General features: G+C 40.3%; 1 protein-coding gene across 3 annotated transcripts; it reads right to left on the bottom strand.

The window, feature by feature from the left end:
* Positions 1 to 1,077: 1,077 nt before the first annotated feature.
* On the bottom strand, positions 1,078 to 19,060 carry trim24 (tripartite motif containing 24). 3 transcript variants are annotated; one of them, XM_006780578.3, is made up of 19 exons: positions 18,310 to 19,060; positions 16,679 to 16,797; positions 16,404 to 16,551; positions 16,157 to 16,289; positions 15,849 to 15,965; positions 15,159 to 15,273; positions 14,915 to 15,061; positions 14,636 to 14,750; positions 10,824 to 10,963; positions 10,466 to 10,702; positions 10,186 to 10,308; positions 9,932 to 10,079; positions 9,755 to 9,812; positions 9,477 to 9,603; positions 5,976 to 6,268; positions 5,374 to 5,485; positions 3,231 to 3,305; positions 2,729 to 2,884; positions 1,078 to 2,632 (listed from the first exon to the last, which is right to left on the bottom strand). In XM_006780578.3, the coding sequence occupies exons 1-19, from the start codon at positions 18,581 to 18,583 to the stop codon at positions 2,084 to 2,086; spliced, it is 3,186 nt and encodes a 1,061-aa protein (XP_006780641.2). In that variant the 5' UTR covers positions 18,584 to 19,060; the 3' UTR covers positions 1,078 to 2,083. The 3 variants fall into 3 exon arrangements, with proteins under 3 accessions (XP_006780641.2, XP_006780642.2, XP_006780643.2); XM_006780579.3 differs by having other exon boundaries at positions 9,486 to 9,603; XM_006780580.3 differs by having other exon boundaries at positions 10,466 to 10,681.
* Positions 19,061 to 20,722: the final 1,662 nt, after the last annotated feature.

The raw sequence follows: 20,722 nt of genomic DNA, 5'->3' as shown, positions 1-20,722 counted from the left end.
GTCGAACTCCAGGCCTCGAGGGCCGGTGTCCTGCAGGTTTTAGATGTGTCCTTGATCCAACACAGCTGATTGAAATGGCTAAAAGACCTCCTCAACATGTCTTGAAGTTCTCCAGAGGCCTGGTAACGAACTAATCATTTGATTCAGGTGTGTTGACCCAGGGTGAGATCTAAAACCTGCAGGACACCGGCCCTCGAGGCCTGGAGTTCGACACCCCTGGTATAGACGGTCCAACCGAGTCTTAGTCTGTCCTATATACCAGCCTGTGCTATTTTGTGGAGCAACCTGAAGGACTGAAAGATTAAGCTAATCTGGAAGGGTCAAAAACTTTTCCTAGAATGGCCACTTAATGCTACAGTCGGGAAAATAGTGGTTGAAGATTACACCACGACCAAAACTATTGACCCAGTGTATAATGAACTTACAATCTGGCTATGCCTTTGAAATGGTTACTTCGATGACTGTGACCAGTTCTGCAACCACTCGTCAGTTGCTACTTTCAGAGCGACTTTGATGTAATAAGATGGGAATAACACAGGGTCAGTCTGCTTTTACTTTGATTGAATAGGTCAAGTTTGAAAATTACATACAAAGTTTCTGTTAAAGACTGGATGATCCTCTTCTTGCTTATAAATTCAGATAAAACTGACCCCACTGTACTCGGCCCTAAAAATCTTAGAAACATGGTGTCTAATGAGATGGACATGGGCAGCAACAACACTCAGGTAGGCTGTGTTTAAATGACAGAATGATTAACGGGGGATCCAAAGTGTGCCAAGAAAATAATAATAATAAAAAAATAACACACCATTAAACCACCATCACCAATCTAAACCAGTGATACAACAATTTTCTTAGCATGAAGATGGTGGTTTATAAAAGATTCGATTACAATCTACAACACGCGCATTTCAGAGTTGCACCCAGCATGGTCTTCTGCTGCTGCAGCCCATTTGTCCCTTTTGTAGATTTAGAGATGCTCTTCTGCATACACTGCAGTAGACAAATGGCTCGTCGGTTTATAGCTCCAAAACATGAACTCTAAAATCACAACCAACAGATTATCACAGAGGGACGCAAGCACAAGCCAGATGTTCATGTAGCCCTGTTTATTACAAATACTGTAAATTCAGGTATTTTTATGCTCAGCATTGTTAAGTTATTTACAGTATGCTTGATTAGTAATAAAGTAACAATATAGGAGAGAATATTAATGCTAATGATGTTGTGTCAGTTTTTGAGCCATTCTCATCTTGTAGAGCACAATTTCTAAAACGTGACAGTGACGACAGATTCTGACGTCTCTGAATAATCTGAAGTGAGCCCACTAAAATCTGAAGCATTTTTTTCTCGATACCAACAACAGAATACTGCTCTGTGGAAAGTAGAAACACAAGAGATGGTTTGACTGCAATCAATGTGGGACTTCCTTCTGTACAGAAACTACAGTACTTATTTGTTGCATACGTAGCGTTAATACCATACTAAAACAAAGCTATTGCGTTTTAACATTATTTGATCATGAAGGTAAAAGCCTAAACAGAAATGTTAGCATTAACACATTCTACATGCATTACCAATTTAAACTTTTATTTTTGGCTGCTTTCAAAATACATCATTATTTTGTACCGGTGACGAGCAACGTGACGACTGATAACCTGTACATATTGAACAAAGAATGTCATTTATGTGCTTTTCAGTGGCATCATCACTGAATATAATCTTTTACAAGATATCAAATGTCCATTCAGAGAAGAACACAGAGCTTTTTAGATCTTTGCTGTGGATCTAAAGCATAACTGCTACTAAAGCCCATTTAGTACAGCAGTTCTTTTCCTATTACAAGCCCAACTATAAATAATAGCTGAGCAATCTCTATAAACTATGCTAATCTGGACCATTCCCATCAAATAAAACATAAATAAAAATACAATCGTAAAAACAACATTCATCCTACAAAACACAAACAAACAAAGGCATGATTGCAGCAAATGTAGGTCCCCACTGGGGCCACTTCTGTGGAAGACTGGACTCATCCATCGTCATTATCAACAGTTCCTCTTCCTATCTGCTGTACATCCATCTATCGCTTCTCCTTGGCTGTGTCCACAGAAGCAGACGTCTCCTGCGGAGCTTCAGGTGGCTCTGTTGTTGTGTCCGTAGTAATCTGAGGTTTCACCTCTTTTGTGGAGCTGGGAGCTGCTCCGTCTTTTGTGTCGCTCTGAGTTGCTGGAGAGCTTTCCGCCTGTTTTACAGCAGCAACATTTTCCTGCTTTACTTCGTCTGCAGGAGGTGCGTCTCCCTCTGTGGCAGCTATCGCTTTGCCTGTCATCTTCTCGCTTGTTTCAGCGTCCGACTTTTCCTTTGCTGCTGGTGTTGTTCTGTCTTCTAGAGGAGCTGTGTCTTCCTCTACTGGAGGGATCCCCTTTTCTGCAGGGCTTTGTGGCTTATCTTTAACGTCAGCCGCACCGTCCTCCATCATCTCCTCTTCCTCGTCTATCTCGTCCTCTAAAGGGGGGATCATCTGTTCTTCCCTCCCACCTGGGAAGACCCTGTCTGGGTAGATGAGCTTCAGCTGCTCCTCGAAATAGTCCTCCAGGTACAAACCCGCACTGCCGACCTCTGAGGTTGGCTGGTAAAAAACAAAATTTCAGTTAAAGGAAATATCAATTAAATAAAGCATGACTGGCATTTACAAAATAAAAAAAAATACAAAAATCAGACCAACCTTGTAATACTTGGCACAGTTGAAAAATATGAGCCTGACATCTGCAACAAAGCCCTCAGGATTGACATAACTTTCACCGTCTTTTGCCTCCAGCTTCTTCTTTACTATTGACAAATCCATCGGGGTCTTTATAAGTTCTTTGTACCGTCTCGTCTCCTACGTTTAGAAGAAGAACAATAAAAGTTGAGCACCTAATCTAAGTGTTGTGTGAAACTCTCTCAAAAGTTATGAATCACTTTCATATGAGAAGATAGTTACAATTTATATAAAGTTACTGAGAGTGGAATGAGTAAAATTAAAAAGTACACGAGAAAAAAGTAACACATTGGCAAAAATGGGAATAAAAACCCACTTATTATAGTAAATAAAAATTAATAGATTTTTTTGCCTCGTTTTACTTGAAATAATAGCACCGTAAAATAACATATCTAAAATAAAATAACATAAATAACATATCAGAATGCTCTGTAGAAGTTTTGACTGAACATTGAATGCATCTTACTGAAGGAGAAGCTTGCTGCTGGAAGTCGGTGCTGAAGTCGTTACAGAAAAGACGAAGAAGCAGCCTCTCACATTTCTAGATTTTAAAAAAATTGAAAACTTTGTGTAAAGTTAAAAAAAACAAAACGGTGAAAATGTGTAAAAATGTAAATCTTACAATTTAATTGAAAAGTACAAAGACAACACATCAAATATTGATTAAAGAAAAATTCTGCATCACATCACAGTTTAAATAAGGTTTGGCACGTTTGTCACTTAGGCTACGTTCACACTGCAGGTCTTAATGCTCAATTCAGATTTTTTGATCAAATCCGATTTTTTTGTCTGCTTGTTCACACTACAAATAAAATGCGACAGCAAACGCGCTCTAGTGTGAACGCTCAAAGCGGCCCGCATGTGCAAAAGAAGATGTCACACACAACGCGCTCTGTTTAGACCCAGAGCAAACAGTATTGTTTGACTGATGGCCCTTAATATAAAGACTTCTGACTTTACGTTTCCCAATTTTTGCTTTAAGTTATTTTGTTATTTACATAATAATGTAAATAACCTAATAATGATCCTTATTGCTGTTTTAGAGGAGCGGTGCTTCAAAGGATAGTTGCAGATTTCTGTCAGAATCTGCAGATTATACAGTACAAATAAAATGTTCACGTTGTCTTCCCAACAGTTTCACTAACATCTACGCTGGATGGCCAGGAAGCGTTCGCGATGTCTTCTCCGGCGCTGATAATTGGCGTCTGTCTTGTGTCAGTGACGTAAAAGACGGATTTAATGCGACATGACCGTTCACACAGCAGTCGCTTTCTGAAACATCGGATATGTATCGGATTCAGTACCACATACGAAAGTGACCCAGATCGGATTTGAAAATATCGGATTTGTGCCGTTCACACTGTCATACCATGATCGGATATGGGTCGCATAGGGTCAAAAAAATCGGATTTGATGCGCTTTCGCCTGCAGTGTGAACGTAGCCTTAGTTGCATTGCTTCTTCTTTAACACTCTGTATGTTCCCTATTCCTGCTGTAAAGTCTTCACATTTTTATTTGGATTTTATTGTCTTTCTGATGTAGATGTTCTATATCGTTTACTATTCTTCATATATTCTTTGTATTTCTACTTTTTATTTTATGTTCACACTTTGGTCAGTGCTAGATGTTTTTAAAGTGTTTTATGAATAAAGTAGGCAGTGATACCCATTTAGGTTGACTGTGTTTGGAGATGTTTGCCTGATAAAGTTGTTCAGCTTTCACGTCTGTGATTTCAACCTGAGCCATTAGCACTAATATACCACAAAACCATTGCAGATATTAGCTGCTGCACCAACAGTGCACTGGCCTGTCCCCTCTCCTCTTTAGAATGCAGTTTCATTGATTTTAAATGATAGAGACCAGAGAGATCTTACATAACGTTGGGTTCAGAAGCAACATTGTTGCTGTCCCTATGAACAGCAACAATGTCGCTTCAGGGACATGAGAACATTATGAAATGCTATTCTGAAGTCATTTAACCATTTTCCCCCCACAGAGCAGGAAATCTATCCCCAATGAGACTTTTAACAAGCTCAGACTTTTCTGATGCTCTTTTTAAATCCAACCTGACCTGCTGCTGTTAAATAACCAAATTATAGTTGTAAGACAGCGGTCCCCAACCCCCGGGTCACGGACTGGTACCGGTCCGTGCGTCGTTCGGTACCAGGCCGCAAGAGTTTAGGCTCGGGTGTGAAATTTATGGTTTTCAGGGTTTTAATCGTTATTTTTTAATAATTTTTATCATTAACTCAATTTCCCTGGGTCTTTTCCCGTGTGTTATGAATTCATCTTATGTTTTTTTGGTACCAGTGCTGGTTTTATTTCATTTTATTTATCCGCGACACCTTAAAGGCCGGTCCATGAAAATATTGTCGGACATAAACCGGTCCGTGGCGCAAAAAAGGTTGGGGACCGCTGTTGTAAGACATGTTTTTCACGGCAAGTCAGACCTTTCGTTTTTCCAGCATGTACTAAAAAGAAAAGAAACTATGATACAATGCACTAGAAACTCAAACTAAAATCTTTTCAGTTGTAAAACAGAGGGTGCAGGCTGAAGGACTGAAACTAATTCGTGGACATAAATGCAAATGGCAGCTTGATTAGCATACCCTTCTGTCAACAGGTGGAAACTTTTCAGAGATGGGGGCATCCTTGCTGTCACAGTCGTACTCCATCTCGGGAGAGACAAGGTCTCGGCAGAATGAACAGAACCACTCGCCGCTGAGGAAAGATGTACGGTGAAGAAAAGCAGTTAGGAAACGCCCAATGAGCCTGTTGCTGAATAAGATTAACAGTTTATCTGCATAGAGCAGCCTGCACAGACTAACAAGCTAACTATGGGCAAGAATAGTAACCAGGCGCTCAACAGAGAGATTTTAGACTTCATCAATGCCAAACAGAGAAGGGATTTAAGACCAATTTCTACATTTATTCTACAATAAAAAGATAAAAGGTGGAAGGTACAGAATTTTTTTTTAATTTCAGAATGGTTAAAAAAAAAATCAGTATTTTATTATGATGTTGATGGTCCAATATGCTTTATATACAACAACTATTACAGGCAATAAACATTTCAACTACACAATGTTCAGACCAGCTGAAATAGTCTAACAGAGGTTTTAGGGATGAAATGCACTCCTCCTCGTGCACCCTGTCCACCTCTTGTTTATTCATGTGTGTCTATGCATGATCCCAAAAAGGCGTCTCTCACCTGGGGGATTCATTCAGAGTGGGAATGTGACAGGCCAGATGAAAAACTTTGGGACACTTGTCGCAGCAGAGCAGTTCTCCTCCGTTCTGACAGACAGCGCACCAGTCCTCATTAGGATCTTCTTCTGGCTCGGCTCTCTTTTCAGACTCTGGCTGCGATTGGGGCTGAGGACGCCTGTCTTTGGAGTCTGATCCAGGGGGTGGTGCTGGTGGGGAGCCCTTCTGCAGCTGCCGGGGATTAGACTGTGCTCCAGTGCTGCTATCTGGCAGGCTAGAGCCGACGCTGGACTGCACCTGTAGGTGTGAGAGAGTGAAAAAGGAGCAATGATTTTGAGGCGGAGCTAACATAAAATAGCGGCGGAAGCCAGTGGTATCCCTCAGCCTCCTAGCAGATGCAATAATCCTATGTCGGCTTTTTCTCAAGTTCTGGCATTCACAAACTTGGATGCTCACAATACCCCATCAGTCGTTTACAGATAAGGTTTAAAAATAAAAACATTTTAAATTTGATGCAAGCAACATGCTGCCAAAATCACCACTACTACTGTACTAATACTGCATCCCCGCTCCTTTGTGTTTGGGAAGTGAAACCACCAGCTGTGTTTTTGAGAGCAGTAATGTTTTCTCATAGTTATTTGATAAATGCTCAACAAGTTCAGGCCATTTTTGCCAAAGATTTTCCAATGGATGATAGGTCTGGACTGCTGATAGGCCAGTTTAACCTCCAACGTTTACTTTGGAGCCATGCTGTTGTAATATGAGCAGAATGCGTTTTAGGATTGTCTTGCTAAAATTAGGAAGTCCTAAAAAAATAGAAACCACATTTGTGCATTCACATGTCTGAGCATTATGCTTCTCTATACTGTCACACATTTTGGAATTTGAACTTTTCTCCAATGGTGAGCTGAATGCTTTCTCTATTCAGGACAGAAGACTTCTGGAAAAGAATTTCAATTCTTGATCTTTTAAAACATGACAAGTTTCCAAGCAGGGATGTGCGCATAAACTGGTAGCTTAAACGCTGCTGCTGTATATCAGTTTTGTCAGAATAAGCTGGCATCAAGGAGATCGAGGTTACTGCTCAGTTGAGTTGAGTGTTGCACATCCCAAAGTAACAAGTTATTGTAATCACTTTACATTTTCAGTAATGCAATAATGTACTAGATTCAGTAATTTTTGCAAAATTTACAATTATTTTCTTACTGGCATTGCAAAAGGTTCTCCAGTTATCTGCACTCGAGGCAAATAAAAAGCTTTTTCCTTCCTGCCCATTTGCGCTAAAGTCAGATGAAGTGCAACGGTCTACAGCGGATATATGGGCATTACTTTTATTTTTACTGCATGCAGAACAGATACAACTGTTTAATACTGCTAACAAAACTCAGTCTCTACAAGCAGCTCCACAAATGGCATGCTAACACAAAGCTATGTTAAATCTGAGTATATGCTGAACCCAGCCCGGCAGCCAGAGCCTGAACTTCAAAAGGTAAAAGCAGTGTTGAGCAGTTAGGCTTGAGTTATTATAGCCTGACTGCTACAGTGGGGCAAAAAAGTATTTAGTCAGCCACCGATTGTGCAAGTTCCCCCACTTAAAATGATGACAGAGGTCAGTAATTTGCACCAGAGGTACACTTCAACTGTGAGAGACAGAATGTGAAAAAAAAATCCATGAATTCACATGGTAGGATTTGTAAAGAATTTATTCGTAAATCAGGGTGGAAAATAAGTATTTGGTCACCTCAAACAAGGAAAATCCCTGGCTCTCACAGACCTGTAACGTCTTCTGTAAGAAGCTTTTCTGTCCCCCACTCGTTACCTGTATGAATGGCACCTGTTTGACCTCATCATCTGTATAAAAGACACCTGTCCACAGCCTCAACCAGTCAGACTCCAAACTCCGCCATGGCCAAGACCAAAGAGCTTTAGAAGGACACCAGGAAAAGAATTGTAGACCTGCACCAGACTGGGAAGAGTGAATCTACAATAGGCAAGCAGCTTGGTGTGAAAAAATCAACTGTGGGAGCAATCATCAGAAAATGGAAGACATACAAGACCACTGATAATCTCCCTCGATCTGGGGCTCCACGCAAGATCTCATCCCGTGGGGTCAAAATGATCATGAGAACGGTGAGCAAAGATCCCAGAACCACACGGGGGGACCTGGTGAATGACCTGCAGAGAGCTGGGACCAAAGTAACAAAGGTCACCATCAGTAACACACTACAACGGCAGGGAATCAAATCCCGCAGTGCCAGACGTGTTCCGCTGCTGAAGCCAGTGCATGTCCAGGCCCGTCTGAAGTTTGCCAGAGAGCACATGGATGATACAGCAGAGGATTGGGAGAATGTCATGTGGTCAGATGAAACCAAAGTAGAACTTTTTGGTATAAACTCAACTCGTCGTGTTTGGAGGAAGAAGAATACTGAGTTGCATCCCAAGAACACCATACCTACTGTGAAGCATGGGGGTGGAAACATCATGCTATGGGGCTGTTTTTCTGCCAAGGGGACAGGACGACTGATCCGTGTTAAGGACAGAATGAATGGGGCCAAGTATCGTGAGATTTTGAGCCAAAACCTCCTTCCATCAGTGAGAACTTTGAAGATGAAACGAGGCTGGGTCTTCCAACATGACAATGATCCAAAACACACCGCCCGGGCAACAAAGGAGTGGCTCCGTAAGAAGCATTTGAAAGTCCTGGAGTGGCCTAGCCAGTCTCCAGACCTCAACCCCATAGAAAATCTGTGGCGGGAGTTGAAAGTCCGTGTTGCTCGGCGACAGCCCCAAAACATCACTGCTCTTGAGAAGATCTGCATGGAGGAATGGGCCAAAATACCAGCTACTGTGTGTGCAAACCTGGTAAAGACCTATAGTAAACGTTTGACCTCTGTTATTGCCAACAAAGGTTATGTTACAAAGTATTGAGTTGTATTTTTGTTATTGACCAAATACTTATTTTCCACCCTGATTTACGAATAAATTCTTTACAAATCCTACCATGTGAATTCATGGATTTTTTTTTTCACATTCTGTCTCTCACAGTTGAAGTGTACCTCTGGTGCAAATTACTGACCTCTGTCATCATTTTAAGTGGGGGAACTTGCACAATCGGTGGCTGACTAAATACTTTTTTGCCCCACTGTATATTATTTACTTATATTTTCTTTGCATGCAAGACTTACCCTTTGCATTGTCTGGATGCCAACAATAGTTTTCAGTGAGTTGTCAATCAGATGCAGTGATTTTCACTACAGATTTGCCCGTTTGTATACTGTATAACTATACACTGTATTTATAATACTGTGTAGTCACAAGCATTCGGTGTCGATTCTCAGCTTTCTCTTATCCACAGACGGTTTATATTTGAAAAAGAATAACCACCTTTTTTGAAAATGGGGTGGTAATATGTCAAAGATCAATTTTTATTAAGTTTTAGGAATGATACATTTGGATCAAAATGGCAAATCTGTAAATATCCTAAGTTTATAAATGCCACTCTTACGAAACGGACTTCGTCGTCATCCTCAGGTTCGTCCTTTATGACAATAACAGGACCCGGAGAGGTTCTCCTTCGTCGCTTTAATGCAGGAGCTGATGGTGGCTCGGCAGTCTGCTTCCAAGAAGTCGTCCTTCAATACAGATTCCCACAGAGCAGTGTTTGATTTGTTTTTTAAAGAAAAAAAAAAAGAGGCTGCTATACATTTCACAGTTAATCCATGATCACAATAATAAACTACAGGATTAAGTAGCACTGTGACAGATGCTCTGCTCACTTCTTACCCTGTGCTTCTGTCTGAAGATGATGGTTTTGCCATGGGGGAATTCTGCCTCACTCGACCTTTAAAAGGAGGCAATTTTTTTTATTTGAAAATCATTCCCAAAATGGAGCTTTTAACTCAACTTCAGACCTTAAAAGCCATTTTTTGTAAATGAAAAGATCAATGTACAGATAATGACCTGCCATGTGATTAAGCATGGTTGTTTTGTCAGCAGTTGCTGAAGCTAGAATAGGAGGGAAGTTGGGTTTGGGTACAGAGACAGTGATGGAGGGGACCGATCCACCAGGTTCACTCCTCTTGAGGAAAGATGACTCTGGTAGGCATCTCTAAAGGAAACAACGCCAAACAAAGTTCAGTTATCAGCAAATGCTTTCACTTTCTGGACTCATGTTGTGTCAAACTGAAAATCTTTATGATGACGGTCCTACAAACCTGGTGCAGTGACATCTGTGTAGCTGCTCCAGACGTGAGAGGCTGTGGAAAGCGGGAAACACCCTGTGACCCATCTGTAGGTTTAGGGGGGAAGCTGGAGGTATGGATCAGATCTCTCAAAGACTATATGTAGAAAAGACAAGTTCAAAGAACACTTAAAAAACTTAAAGATTAAAAAAAGAAAGAAAAAAGGCATCAATTTGTCCCACTGTTTCATTTAGTAAAGGAAAAACAAACACTGATGTACTTAAATTTAACAAAACCTCACAACCTGACGTACCTGAGCAGCTGGGAAGCTCATGTTGTTAAGCAGAGATGATGTGGGGCTTCGAGGGTTGGGGTGGGAACTTCCATACCTGCGTCCTTGCTGTACCATGTTGGGGACACCTTGAGAGGGAGAGGAACCTCCATGGATAGGTCTGGTTGGTGGTGGGGGGCCAGGTAGCCTGACGTTTTGGTGCCAGGACCACGGGTTAGGAGGGGGCCCCCTGGGGTGCTGTTGGGAAAGCTTGTCAACCTTGATCAAAGGAGTAGTCGGCAAGATTAAAAGGCTACAGTATGTAGAAAAGTCCAGTAAGAATATCTATGACTACATTTCATTCTTAGGTAGCCAAGGACAGCTTGAAAGATCCCTTTACCTGCATCTGGAGCTGAGCGAGTGTGCTCTGTCGCTGCTGAGTTGAAAGTGAAAGAGCTCCAGTGGGTACTTCTGCTCTGGGACCTGTCTGGTGGTTGGTGATCGGTGGCCTACTGGGGCCTCTTTCTACTACCAGGGAACCTGCCCCAAAAAAGACAAAGTACTACATTAACCGAAGACGCAGAACTATTGTTTTTTTTAATTTATTTTTATTTTATTTCATGCAGTTTATGCCACCATCCCCAAAATATGGAACCTAAATAACCCAAAGAAGTCCACGAATGTTAATCAGTAGGATACAAAATGACTCAATATGACAACAGTCTGAACATCAGACTAATGTCACCATTTCTCAGATTGGATGATGGAGTGACTGAGGCAGCTCTTATGTGCTGATGGTCAGATAAACTGAAAAGTTGTGGTTTAAAAAATATTTAATCAGTCAAAGACATGTGAGAAAGTGGGTGTGGGAGTTACAGTAGTGGTCAGAAATTTACATATGGTTATCATGACCCACCGAGGCTTAGGACTGTCATAAACTGGAAACTGCTGGTCCACAGTGAAATGACTTTAACATTGCCGTGGACTGAGAGGGTGATGACCAAGAAAGAAACCTCTCCTCCAAAATCGACACCTTCAGGCTCAACTGAAACTTGCAGCTGTCCACGTGGACAACTTAGACGCTTTCTGGGGAGATGTTTTATGGTCAGTTTTATCTAATTGGCCTCAAAAACAAGGCGTATGTTTGGACTAGTAAAGATAAGGCTTTCATAGCAAAGAACACTGCAGCACTTGTCAAGCATGGTGGTTGCAGCATGATGCTCTGGGACTGTTTTGCTGTCAGTGTTACTGGTTTATTGTACAGATTGGTTAGAATACCAAAGGAGTAGGACTTTCCTACAAATTCATCAACTTCAACTCTGATCATCAGCTAGACCAGTGGTTCTTAACCTGGGTTCGATCGAACCCTAGGGGTTCGGTGAGTTGGTCTCAGGGGTTCGGCTGAGCCTCCGCCGTGACATGCACGGCTCATTTTGTGCACCAGTAAAAAACATATGTATGTCTTGAATTTGAAAAAAATCTTATTTTATTTTTCACTAAAGAGGGGTTCAGTGAATGCGCATATGAAACTGGTGGGGTTCGGTACCTCCAAAAAGGTTAAGAACCACTGAGCTAGACGGTTGAAATAGCTGGGTGCTCCAACAGGACAATCATCCCAAACAAGCCATTCCAAATCTGAAATGGAAAAAGCAGGCTAGCCTTAAGCTTCCCAAAGCCTCAACTAGGGCTGGGCTATATCATACCGTTCACGGTAATACCGGTGTAATTTTGGGCAACGCTAGGAAAATGAAATATCGCGATAGAATATGGGCAAAACGCGCATGCCTATGTTTACATACGCACATGGCGGTGACGCAGAATGAGAAGAGCGAAAGTGGATCGTTGAATGAAACGGATGAACCAGAATTGGTTTGTAAAAATGCTGCAACTTCAGTGGTGTGGAACTGGTTTAGCTTTAGTCCGTCAGATACACAACAAAGCACTATTTTTGGTAGCGCATGCTAGCGGGCCGTCGTTATTACCGTGTTGTTTGGAAAATACGGCACACTTAAAATCAATCCTTTGATTTTTCTGAAAATCGACAGTGCCCCTTATAATCCCGTGTGCCTTATGTATGAATTCTGGTTGTGTTTACTGACCTCGAAACGATTTTATGTTGTACACTGCGCTCGAAAATCTGTCAAATGTTTTAGTACGACTTTGCTAAGCTACGAACCCGCACCGCTTGATGGATTGTCGGAGCATTACGGCTATCGTAGGCAGGAGCCTCGCGGAGTGATACGTAATGTGCTTCAACATAATATTACCGTATTGTGTGTGTATAACCTCTTTTTAAGTTTTGTGGATATTATACATGGTTATGCTGAGGATATGTCGGCCAATTTCCACTGGAAATGCCTTTTGGTTAAACTGTCAGCAAGGAATTTGCATTTGCACTGTTACATTTTATATAACTTTAATGCATATAAAAAACAGCTGCTTGTTTAAGTGAAAATACATTGATGGGGTTTTTTGCACTAATAATAGTATTTTGTCTAGTGTCAATTATATCGTCAGTTATATTGTTATCGCATCGTGATAAATATTTTTTGTCATATCGCCCTGCTCTACCCTCAACTATACTGAAAATTTGTGTACTATGCCTAAAGGCCGGGCCCTGTGCCATGAAACGAACCAATTTAAACGTCATATAACAATTTTGCCAAAAACAGTTGTCAAATATCCAGCCAGAATTACGCCAAAAACTTGTTCAAGCTTCTGGTTGAGATGCAACTTCTTAAGGGACATTTAACCAAATGTTAGTGGGGGGTGTTTATATGTATTTAAGTCTGTATCTATGCCCAGTGTAGTTCAGAGAAAATCCAGAATAAATTCAAACTTCTTTTTTTCCCTAAATCGTTAAAGACGGATGCTGTACGAATCATTGCATCCTGCAAAAAGAACAGTTCAAAGAAATCATCAAAACAAAAATTACCAGTACAGTCCATGTAAACTTCTGACCACAACTGATGTAGGTTCATGCACGTGCATCAGCAAGATAACAAATGACTCAATACAATAATGTTAATCTTATGCAACATTTACCCAACCTAAAAATTCTCCACTTTTGAGTGTGGGGGTTGCAGGTCATTACATTTGTTTTTGTCCTTATATGCTTAAGCTGTGCAGAGACTTTTATAAAATATATTTACAGCCACGTCTCCACGTTTATTTTTTAACCAGTTGTCTTGATGTATGCTCAATCATCCAGGTAAGTAAATCATAAAAGGTTGAATCTGTACACTAGTTGCTCTGTTGTTGTCAGGCAGCTGACAGTAATTAAATACGACATACTATAACTGACTATCTTAATTTATTTGGCACGTCTGGTTTTTAAAGAAAGGGAGCAAACGATTGTCAAGAATTAGGACCATTCATTCATGATCATCATCATCATCAATGTAAGAGCCAATTAAAGGTTAATTTTATTGGTACTGGTAAAATGATTAGAAGAGAAATATACATGTTTGATGTTAAGAATATAATTTCTAGTTAATTTCAAAATACTGTTTTGTTAAAGGTATAGAATATAGAAGTGCGACATTCTAATGCGCTTTTTAGTATTTTGGGCTTCCGGCACACTGTAATTACGTAGTTGGGGAGTCGGATAAGCTGGAAGCAACACAGTTTTTTGACCGAGTCTTGCCATGTAAATTAAAAGCTTCAATAAACATCTTTTTTGCAAGAAAAGTACCTGGACTTGCTCGCGTTTCAAATGCATGTTGCCGGACTGACTCCTAAAGGTGGTACAGAAGAGTGAAATAGAGACGGAGTGCCGCCACTACAATCAAATATGAAAATAAATGTGAGATGAAGGTTCTATGATTACCATAGCTGTAAATGCATAAAATGTATAACAATCACTTTCAGCACTGATAAGCATAACTGAATTTGAACTTTTAAAAACATACAAAAAAAAGCATCAGTAAATTTGTTGAATAAATAACACTAATGAGCAAAGGTACACATAAAATTTGGAGTTATTTCTGTTATCAAATGCTTGACCATAGAACAACCCAGTCATAACCTTTCTACTGTAGGGTCTTTGCCTCATGTTATAAAGTGTGGAGATCGGGCACTATAAAAATGGATTTGAATTTTTAGGGCCCACATGATCCTTTCAAATGTGCTGTTCTGCAGCCAGTTAGCTTTTGTTCTTGCTACCATCAGTATCCATTGCCTCTTATACATGTGAGCAGCTGACAGCCTTACCGAGGTCTACATTTGTAGCCCAGAAACCGGAGCGACACTGGAATCGAACTGAGCTCTGAGGGACGATGGAGGGACTGCAGTGTGCTCTCATCAGATAATGGATCTGGTAAAGAATCTAGGAGGAGGAGAAAAAGACAGGGACATTTTAAGGTCACTGAGATTACCAAGTTTTGCAGATAATATTACATATAAGAAAAATTACTAAAACAAGTAATAGCTACAATGTACTTTATAGTGTACAGTAATCCACATTGCTGTTTGATGCTAAATGTTACACACCAGTCTCTTGCAGTAGAGCAGAGCTGTCCCGCTGTGGCTAGCTGTGGCCCATTTGGTGAAGCTAATGACGTGGTCTAGGTGCCTGCCTAGAGAGTTGACTTCTTCCTGCTGCTTTTTCAAACCCAACTCATGGTCCTTAGTTAAAGCCTGGGGGGAAAATGTGTGAGTTTATTTAAAGAAAATAAAAGAAAAATTAAAAGAAACCCAAACATCACTACACCTAAAGAAATCAGGTCACACGTACCTCAAGCTGGTTAACCAGAATCTTTCCCTTCCTGTTGATCTCCATTATCAAGTTACAGATGGACTTCTTTATTTCATTAGTTACAGCTTTCCGATTTTCCTCAACTTGCTGCAGTCTGTGAAGTGAAATTCATATAATGCTCACATTAATCTGGATTTTATTTCAGTCTAATTTTTAAGGGACTTTATTATGCTTTTTCTTTTCCACATGTTAATTTTAAACGATCAGGTCATCGTGTATGCCAGATAAGCTCCAGATTTAAACAGTGTTTTCTACTCTTGACTCTACGCAGGTGGATGTTGTTAATATGGCCATCTCAAGCACACAGAGCTGGCTGTGAGCACAGCAGCCCCACCCAACTGCTGTTTACAAAGCGCAGCCAATCAAAGGAAGGATGGTTTAAAGGGAAACTTCTAATTTTAGAAAGCGGATCAACTGAGAGTCCGCATTGAGGCCCAGGAAAAGTTAAATAAAGATGACTTGAAACAGCAAGTCACGTAAAGCTACTGGAGTCCAATCCAAGAATATAAAACAAGTGGAAATCCTTTTTAATTTAATTAAAACCAAAATCCTAAATTCATACAGCTCAATTTTCCACTTCAATATTTTTTTATGGCAAAACGCTTTATATCTGCAGCGGAGCTAAAACAGGTTCTCTGATCAAGCTCCAGCTGTGCAGGGTAAATTTACCCGCCGTTGATGCAGCTGGATACTTCCTCGATGGCTTTTCTTTTCTCTTGCAGCTGCTGCGTCATGGTCTCGAGACACTGCCTGTGGTTTCTGTATGCATCCTCTAAAAACTGGTAGCTAAACACAAAGATGGTTAAGCATGAATAATCAGGTACAAATAGACACCTGTTATCAAACATCACAACATGGAAAAATTGTGTGTTTAAAAGCTGTGGCGGGCTTACCCACAATGCACTTAACTGTGCTGCAACACCATTGTCTTAAACAGCTATAAACCTACTTTGAATAGAGAAATACATTCTCCATACTTGTGATCCTTGTGCTTAAGGAGCTGACAGTCTCGGCAGGTAAGTCGGTCACAAGTCTCACAAAACAGCTTCAGCGGTTCCTGCTTGTGGATGTCACAAAAGACGGGCCTCTGCGTGGAGAGGCTGACAGCATCTGGTATATAAACAAGGAGGGAAGCGTAACGTCACGGATCAGGAACGTCACAGAGAAGAATCACCATGTTAATAATTACAGGAAAAACAGGTGGCTTTCCAGGAAAGAAAATACCTGGAGACATCTCCTCCTTCTGGCGTATGGTGTGGTCCCTGGTAAACTTAACCCTCTGGTGTGCCTCAATGCACGTGACACACAGAAACTCCACACACTCCACACAGTAACCTGTTGCCTCTGTGTTGTCGTCACAGCTCATGCACACCTTTAAAGACAAAAAACCAATGGAAGGGTAAAAATAAAATCAGTTGTGTAGTTACAGGAATGTGGTATCACAATAAAATCAAAGCTCAGGGAAAGGAACAGCTCAGGTTATAAGCTCAACGACTAACCTGCGTGGTTTTCTCCACAGTGCTGCTTGGCACCTCGGCAGAATCCTTTACAAAGAAATTGTCCAGCACATCCATGTCCCAGCACTCTTGTCTGCATACTGGACATCGAATGCCCACCACTGGAGTGAACACAGACATTACTAAAGACATTAGCTCAAAAAACACTATACGAAACACGGCCACTTAAAACAAAGCTCATCCCTCAGACTGCTCTAAACACTCCATTTCAGACAGTCTGGTTCTACTCTTGATTTTCTCCCTTTATTTACAGGATAATGCAGAACTGCATGAGATCTATATGACGTCTAAATAATACTGTAATGAAAACTCTTTTAAATCAACAGATTGTAAAGGTCGTATTATCAGCGCTAATTAAGCCTGTTTCAAAAACAGAAAGAACAGTTTGAAACTGCTGCAGAGAAATTGAGATGACACAGTGGACTTCTAAGGAGTCAGAAATAAATCAAGCATAACTAAAACAAATTTTTCTGCTCAGGAATGTAAACAAATAGCTGTGATTTGGCATCTAAATCAAAAAATAATAATGCCTGTTTTTTGTAAAATTTGAAAATTCATCCATAACAAGAAAAATTATATTTCAGCAATAACAATATAATTTTGAGTAAAGAGCGTACGCATACTGGTGGATACTGGTGGATTTACAGAAAGATTAAAAAAATGATTTTGGTAATTATTACTACTGTTAATTTACAGCAGCTGTGGCATAAACTTTACATTGGGCGATGGGCTAATAAATTAGTTAAGCACTATATATATATATATATATATGTTAAAAAATTTAATAGTAATGATTGCATTTTTATCTTTTAAGGCTTGTAGAAAGAGCCATTTCAAATATAGGGGGCTGAAATTTAAAAATCAGATATGTTAAAACATATGAGGTGTATTTATACCATGAAGTTTATTGTGATACTTCAAAAAAATAACAATTTCAATTAGACTTTTCTAAATAGACTTTGTCTCTAGTAGTAATATTTCCAAAACTTGTGATAATGTTCTTCCCTACTTTCCTAAAATGAATTTTAAAAATACTCATATTTTTATATCACTTGTTTATTGTGTTTTTTTTATTTTTTGGAGTATCACGATAAACTTGGAACTTTTTTGTTGCCATTTTCAAACTCTCATATCTTTAAGACATGTTAAAGTGTGCAGCATAATGCTGGAGATTATCAATCTGTAGTAGCTGTTATCCATTTCAGTGTATGTGTGTGCGCATGTTTGGGGGAGCGGGCACAGTTGTCAGTCCTAGAGATGACAGCAGGACCAACAAACCTTTTAACATCATTGGCTAGAGGCTGGAGTGGAGAGACAGCAGGAGTTGAGTCAATAACTCCTGCCGTGAGTCAATAAGGGACAAAGGATCACAGAAAACTGCTCTCCTTTATGGACATGGACTGTTCTCCATACTGATGCCCGATTTAGACTAGACCCCTTTTAACTCCACGCAGTAACCTCCCACCTAACCCGCTGTGCGCCTCCCGATAAATCTAACATTACATGACTACACAGTAATTTGGGGGAATTGATGTGGAATAGCGCACACATAATCAAAACGTCATGATTTGCTTATCACAGACAAACTTTATCTGTGAGCCAATTTTCCTCACATGACTTGCTGTTGTCAACTTGGCCTTGGGTGTCGCGTCTTGGGTCGGCACTCATGAAGGGGGCAGGTAGGCACCTCCTGCAGAAGGAGTGGAGACACGGCAGGAGTTTGGGCTCCCTGTTGTGAAAGCTCAACTTGCAGACAGGACACGTATCCATGAGCCCGAACGTGGCTTGCTGTTTCAGTCTCTCTTCTTCCGCTGGTAAACTTTCTGCCTCGTTTTCCACGATGATGACAATGTCGTCGTTTTCAGCAGTTTCGGCACTTTCGTCCATTGTCTCAGTCGCTACAGCTACCCGAGCTTTTCAATCAGTTAATCAACACACTTAGCGTTACAGTCGAAAACAAAGAATAGCTTTTTATTCCTCTGACTTAAAGAAGATAAATATTAAATGAAAGGCGCTTATTACTGCATTAAAGCCAAGGTTCATTCATGCTTCGCGCAGTATTGCTTAACCGTACAGCAGCTTTAGTTAACTAAAGTGCATTTCTGTCCTTTAGGGAAGCTACGTTAGCATCGTAGCCTAGTTTTACTGTGCATATGCTAAACGCGTAAAAAAACACTTCATGGTCTGTGGCTGGTCTTATCAAAACAACAGAAAGATAACCGCACACAGTAAATTATTGATTTAAACAAGGCTACACATACTGTGTTCTAAAGCTCACATATTAGCAGGGATTGTCGACTGTCTGTGTATTCGCAGCTAAAAACACATACCATGTAATACCCACACGGCACCGCGTTATTTTAACGCGTTTACGGTGTCCTGGTGAGGACAAACTACAAATGGAACGACTTGATATTTTAACGAGATATTATGTGGCTTATATTAACCCTCTACTGCATAGCTTTGCCCTGAGGCAACAAACCACATTTTCATGCCTTACAGTGGCCCTTTAAACAAACAAACAAAAAAATATTTTTTATAATTTTTGCTCAAATAATGCTACCAGGCACATATCTTTCCAATAAAATGATGAGTTGAAGGTGGGGAAGACCCCTTTCTACAAGCTGCACTCCATGAGAGACATCTCCATTAGGAGGCAAGATAAAGATAACTATTTTACATGTTTATAGTGAAATAAATGTATATAAAAATACTTGTATGTGCGTGAATATGTTAAGAAACATATTTGATTGTTTGTTCTACTTTTTTTTAAATTTATTTATACAGTAAAACTGTTAATTTACATTCGTTGACTCAAGGCAACACTGTGCAGTTAGCCTAATTTTTTTCAGGCAATATAATGCATTAGCATATGTGTGTAGAGATGTGTTTGTGTGCATTTATATGATCATAGTCAATGTTTTTTACTTTACAATCTACTCATAATTACAGGACATGGACGTAAAAACATTTTATGGAAGGAAACCAAGGGAATGTGCACTTTCTGTCCTCAGAAAACCAAACATTGCATATATGTTCACTTTCTCTCCTCAGAAAGTGAGGACAATGAGCTATCATAGAGTGACAGTGAAGTAGAGGAGTGGGTCCCTGAATCAGGTTTGACGGACACTTAGGAGCTCAGGGGCAATGTTCCCTCTAAGCTGCGCAATTGCGCACTGTTGGCACGGTCTCTGCGCAGAGAAAATCTGCGTTCCGCACACAAAAAAATTCTAACCTGAATTGAAATTAAAGTAAATATGTGCCGACACCGGTGTTTTAGCTAGCAAAGCGGCGTGGCTGATGTGGAGTGAAGCCACATTAATGACAACGTGTACAACATTTGTAGATGTGAGCAGGACAGACGGAAGAAGTAACGGAAAAACTGTGGACTTTATACCAGTTTTTAAATTGTGTTGATAGGCCACGTAAAACCAGAGTTATGATCAGATATATGCAATGTTTGGTTTTCTTCCTGAATATTATCGTTGTTTATATTTACTGCAGGAAGAAACGGTAAAAACGGCGTTTTATAAGGAAAACGCTTGAAAGCACTCTCCACCTGTGAGCAAAAACACCAAAAAACCCACCCTACCCTTTCCTATTGGTCGAAAAATGTACCATGTCGACCAATCAAAACATGGAATTTAGTTGTTAAGAAACGGGAGGAAGTTTTAGGAGTGACGGCGGTGTTTTGAGATGTGAGAGATTTGCAACGTTTAGCACAAAACTTGTGTAGTTAGTGTGTGGTGTAGTCAATAGTTTTGTTGTGTGTGTCAGAACAATGAGGCGACAGTGATACATCTCCTGTTGTCAGGCCTGCAGGTATCAGGCTGTTGTTCTCCTTTATCTCATAGTGGACAGAAATTATTTTTGGAGTGGCACAAATAATTTGTGTGGCATCAAATTTGATGCAGAACAGCTGATTGTTCTGTAAATAGTTTGAAATGTTTGTTTAAAAAACCGCCTTGGCTGCATTCTTAGGTAAACAGCTGCAAAAATCTTAGTTGTTTGCAAAACTCAGTAACT

This window comes from Neolamprologus brichardi, chromosome 17, assembly GCF_056152115.1.
Source record: "Neolamprologus brichardi isolate AB-2024 chromosome 17, ASM5615211v1, whole genome shotgun sequence".
In the NCBI taxonomy this organism is placed as follows: Eukaryota; Metazoa; Chordata; class Actinopteri; order Cichliformes; family Cichlidae; genus Neolamprologus; species Neolamprologus brichardi.
This window is presented reverse-complemented; position numbering and strand designations above follow the sequence as displayed.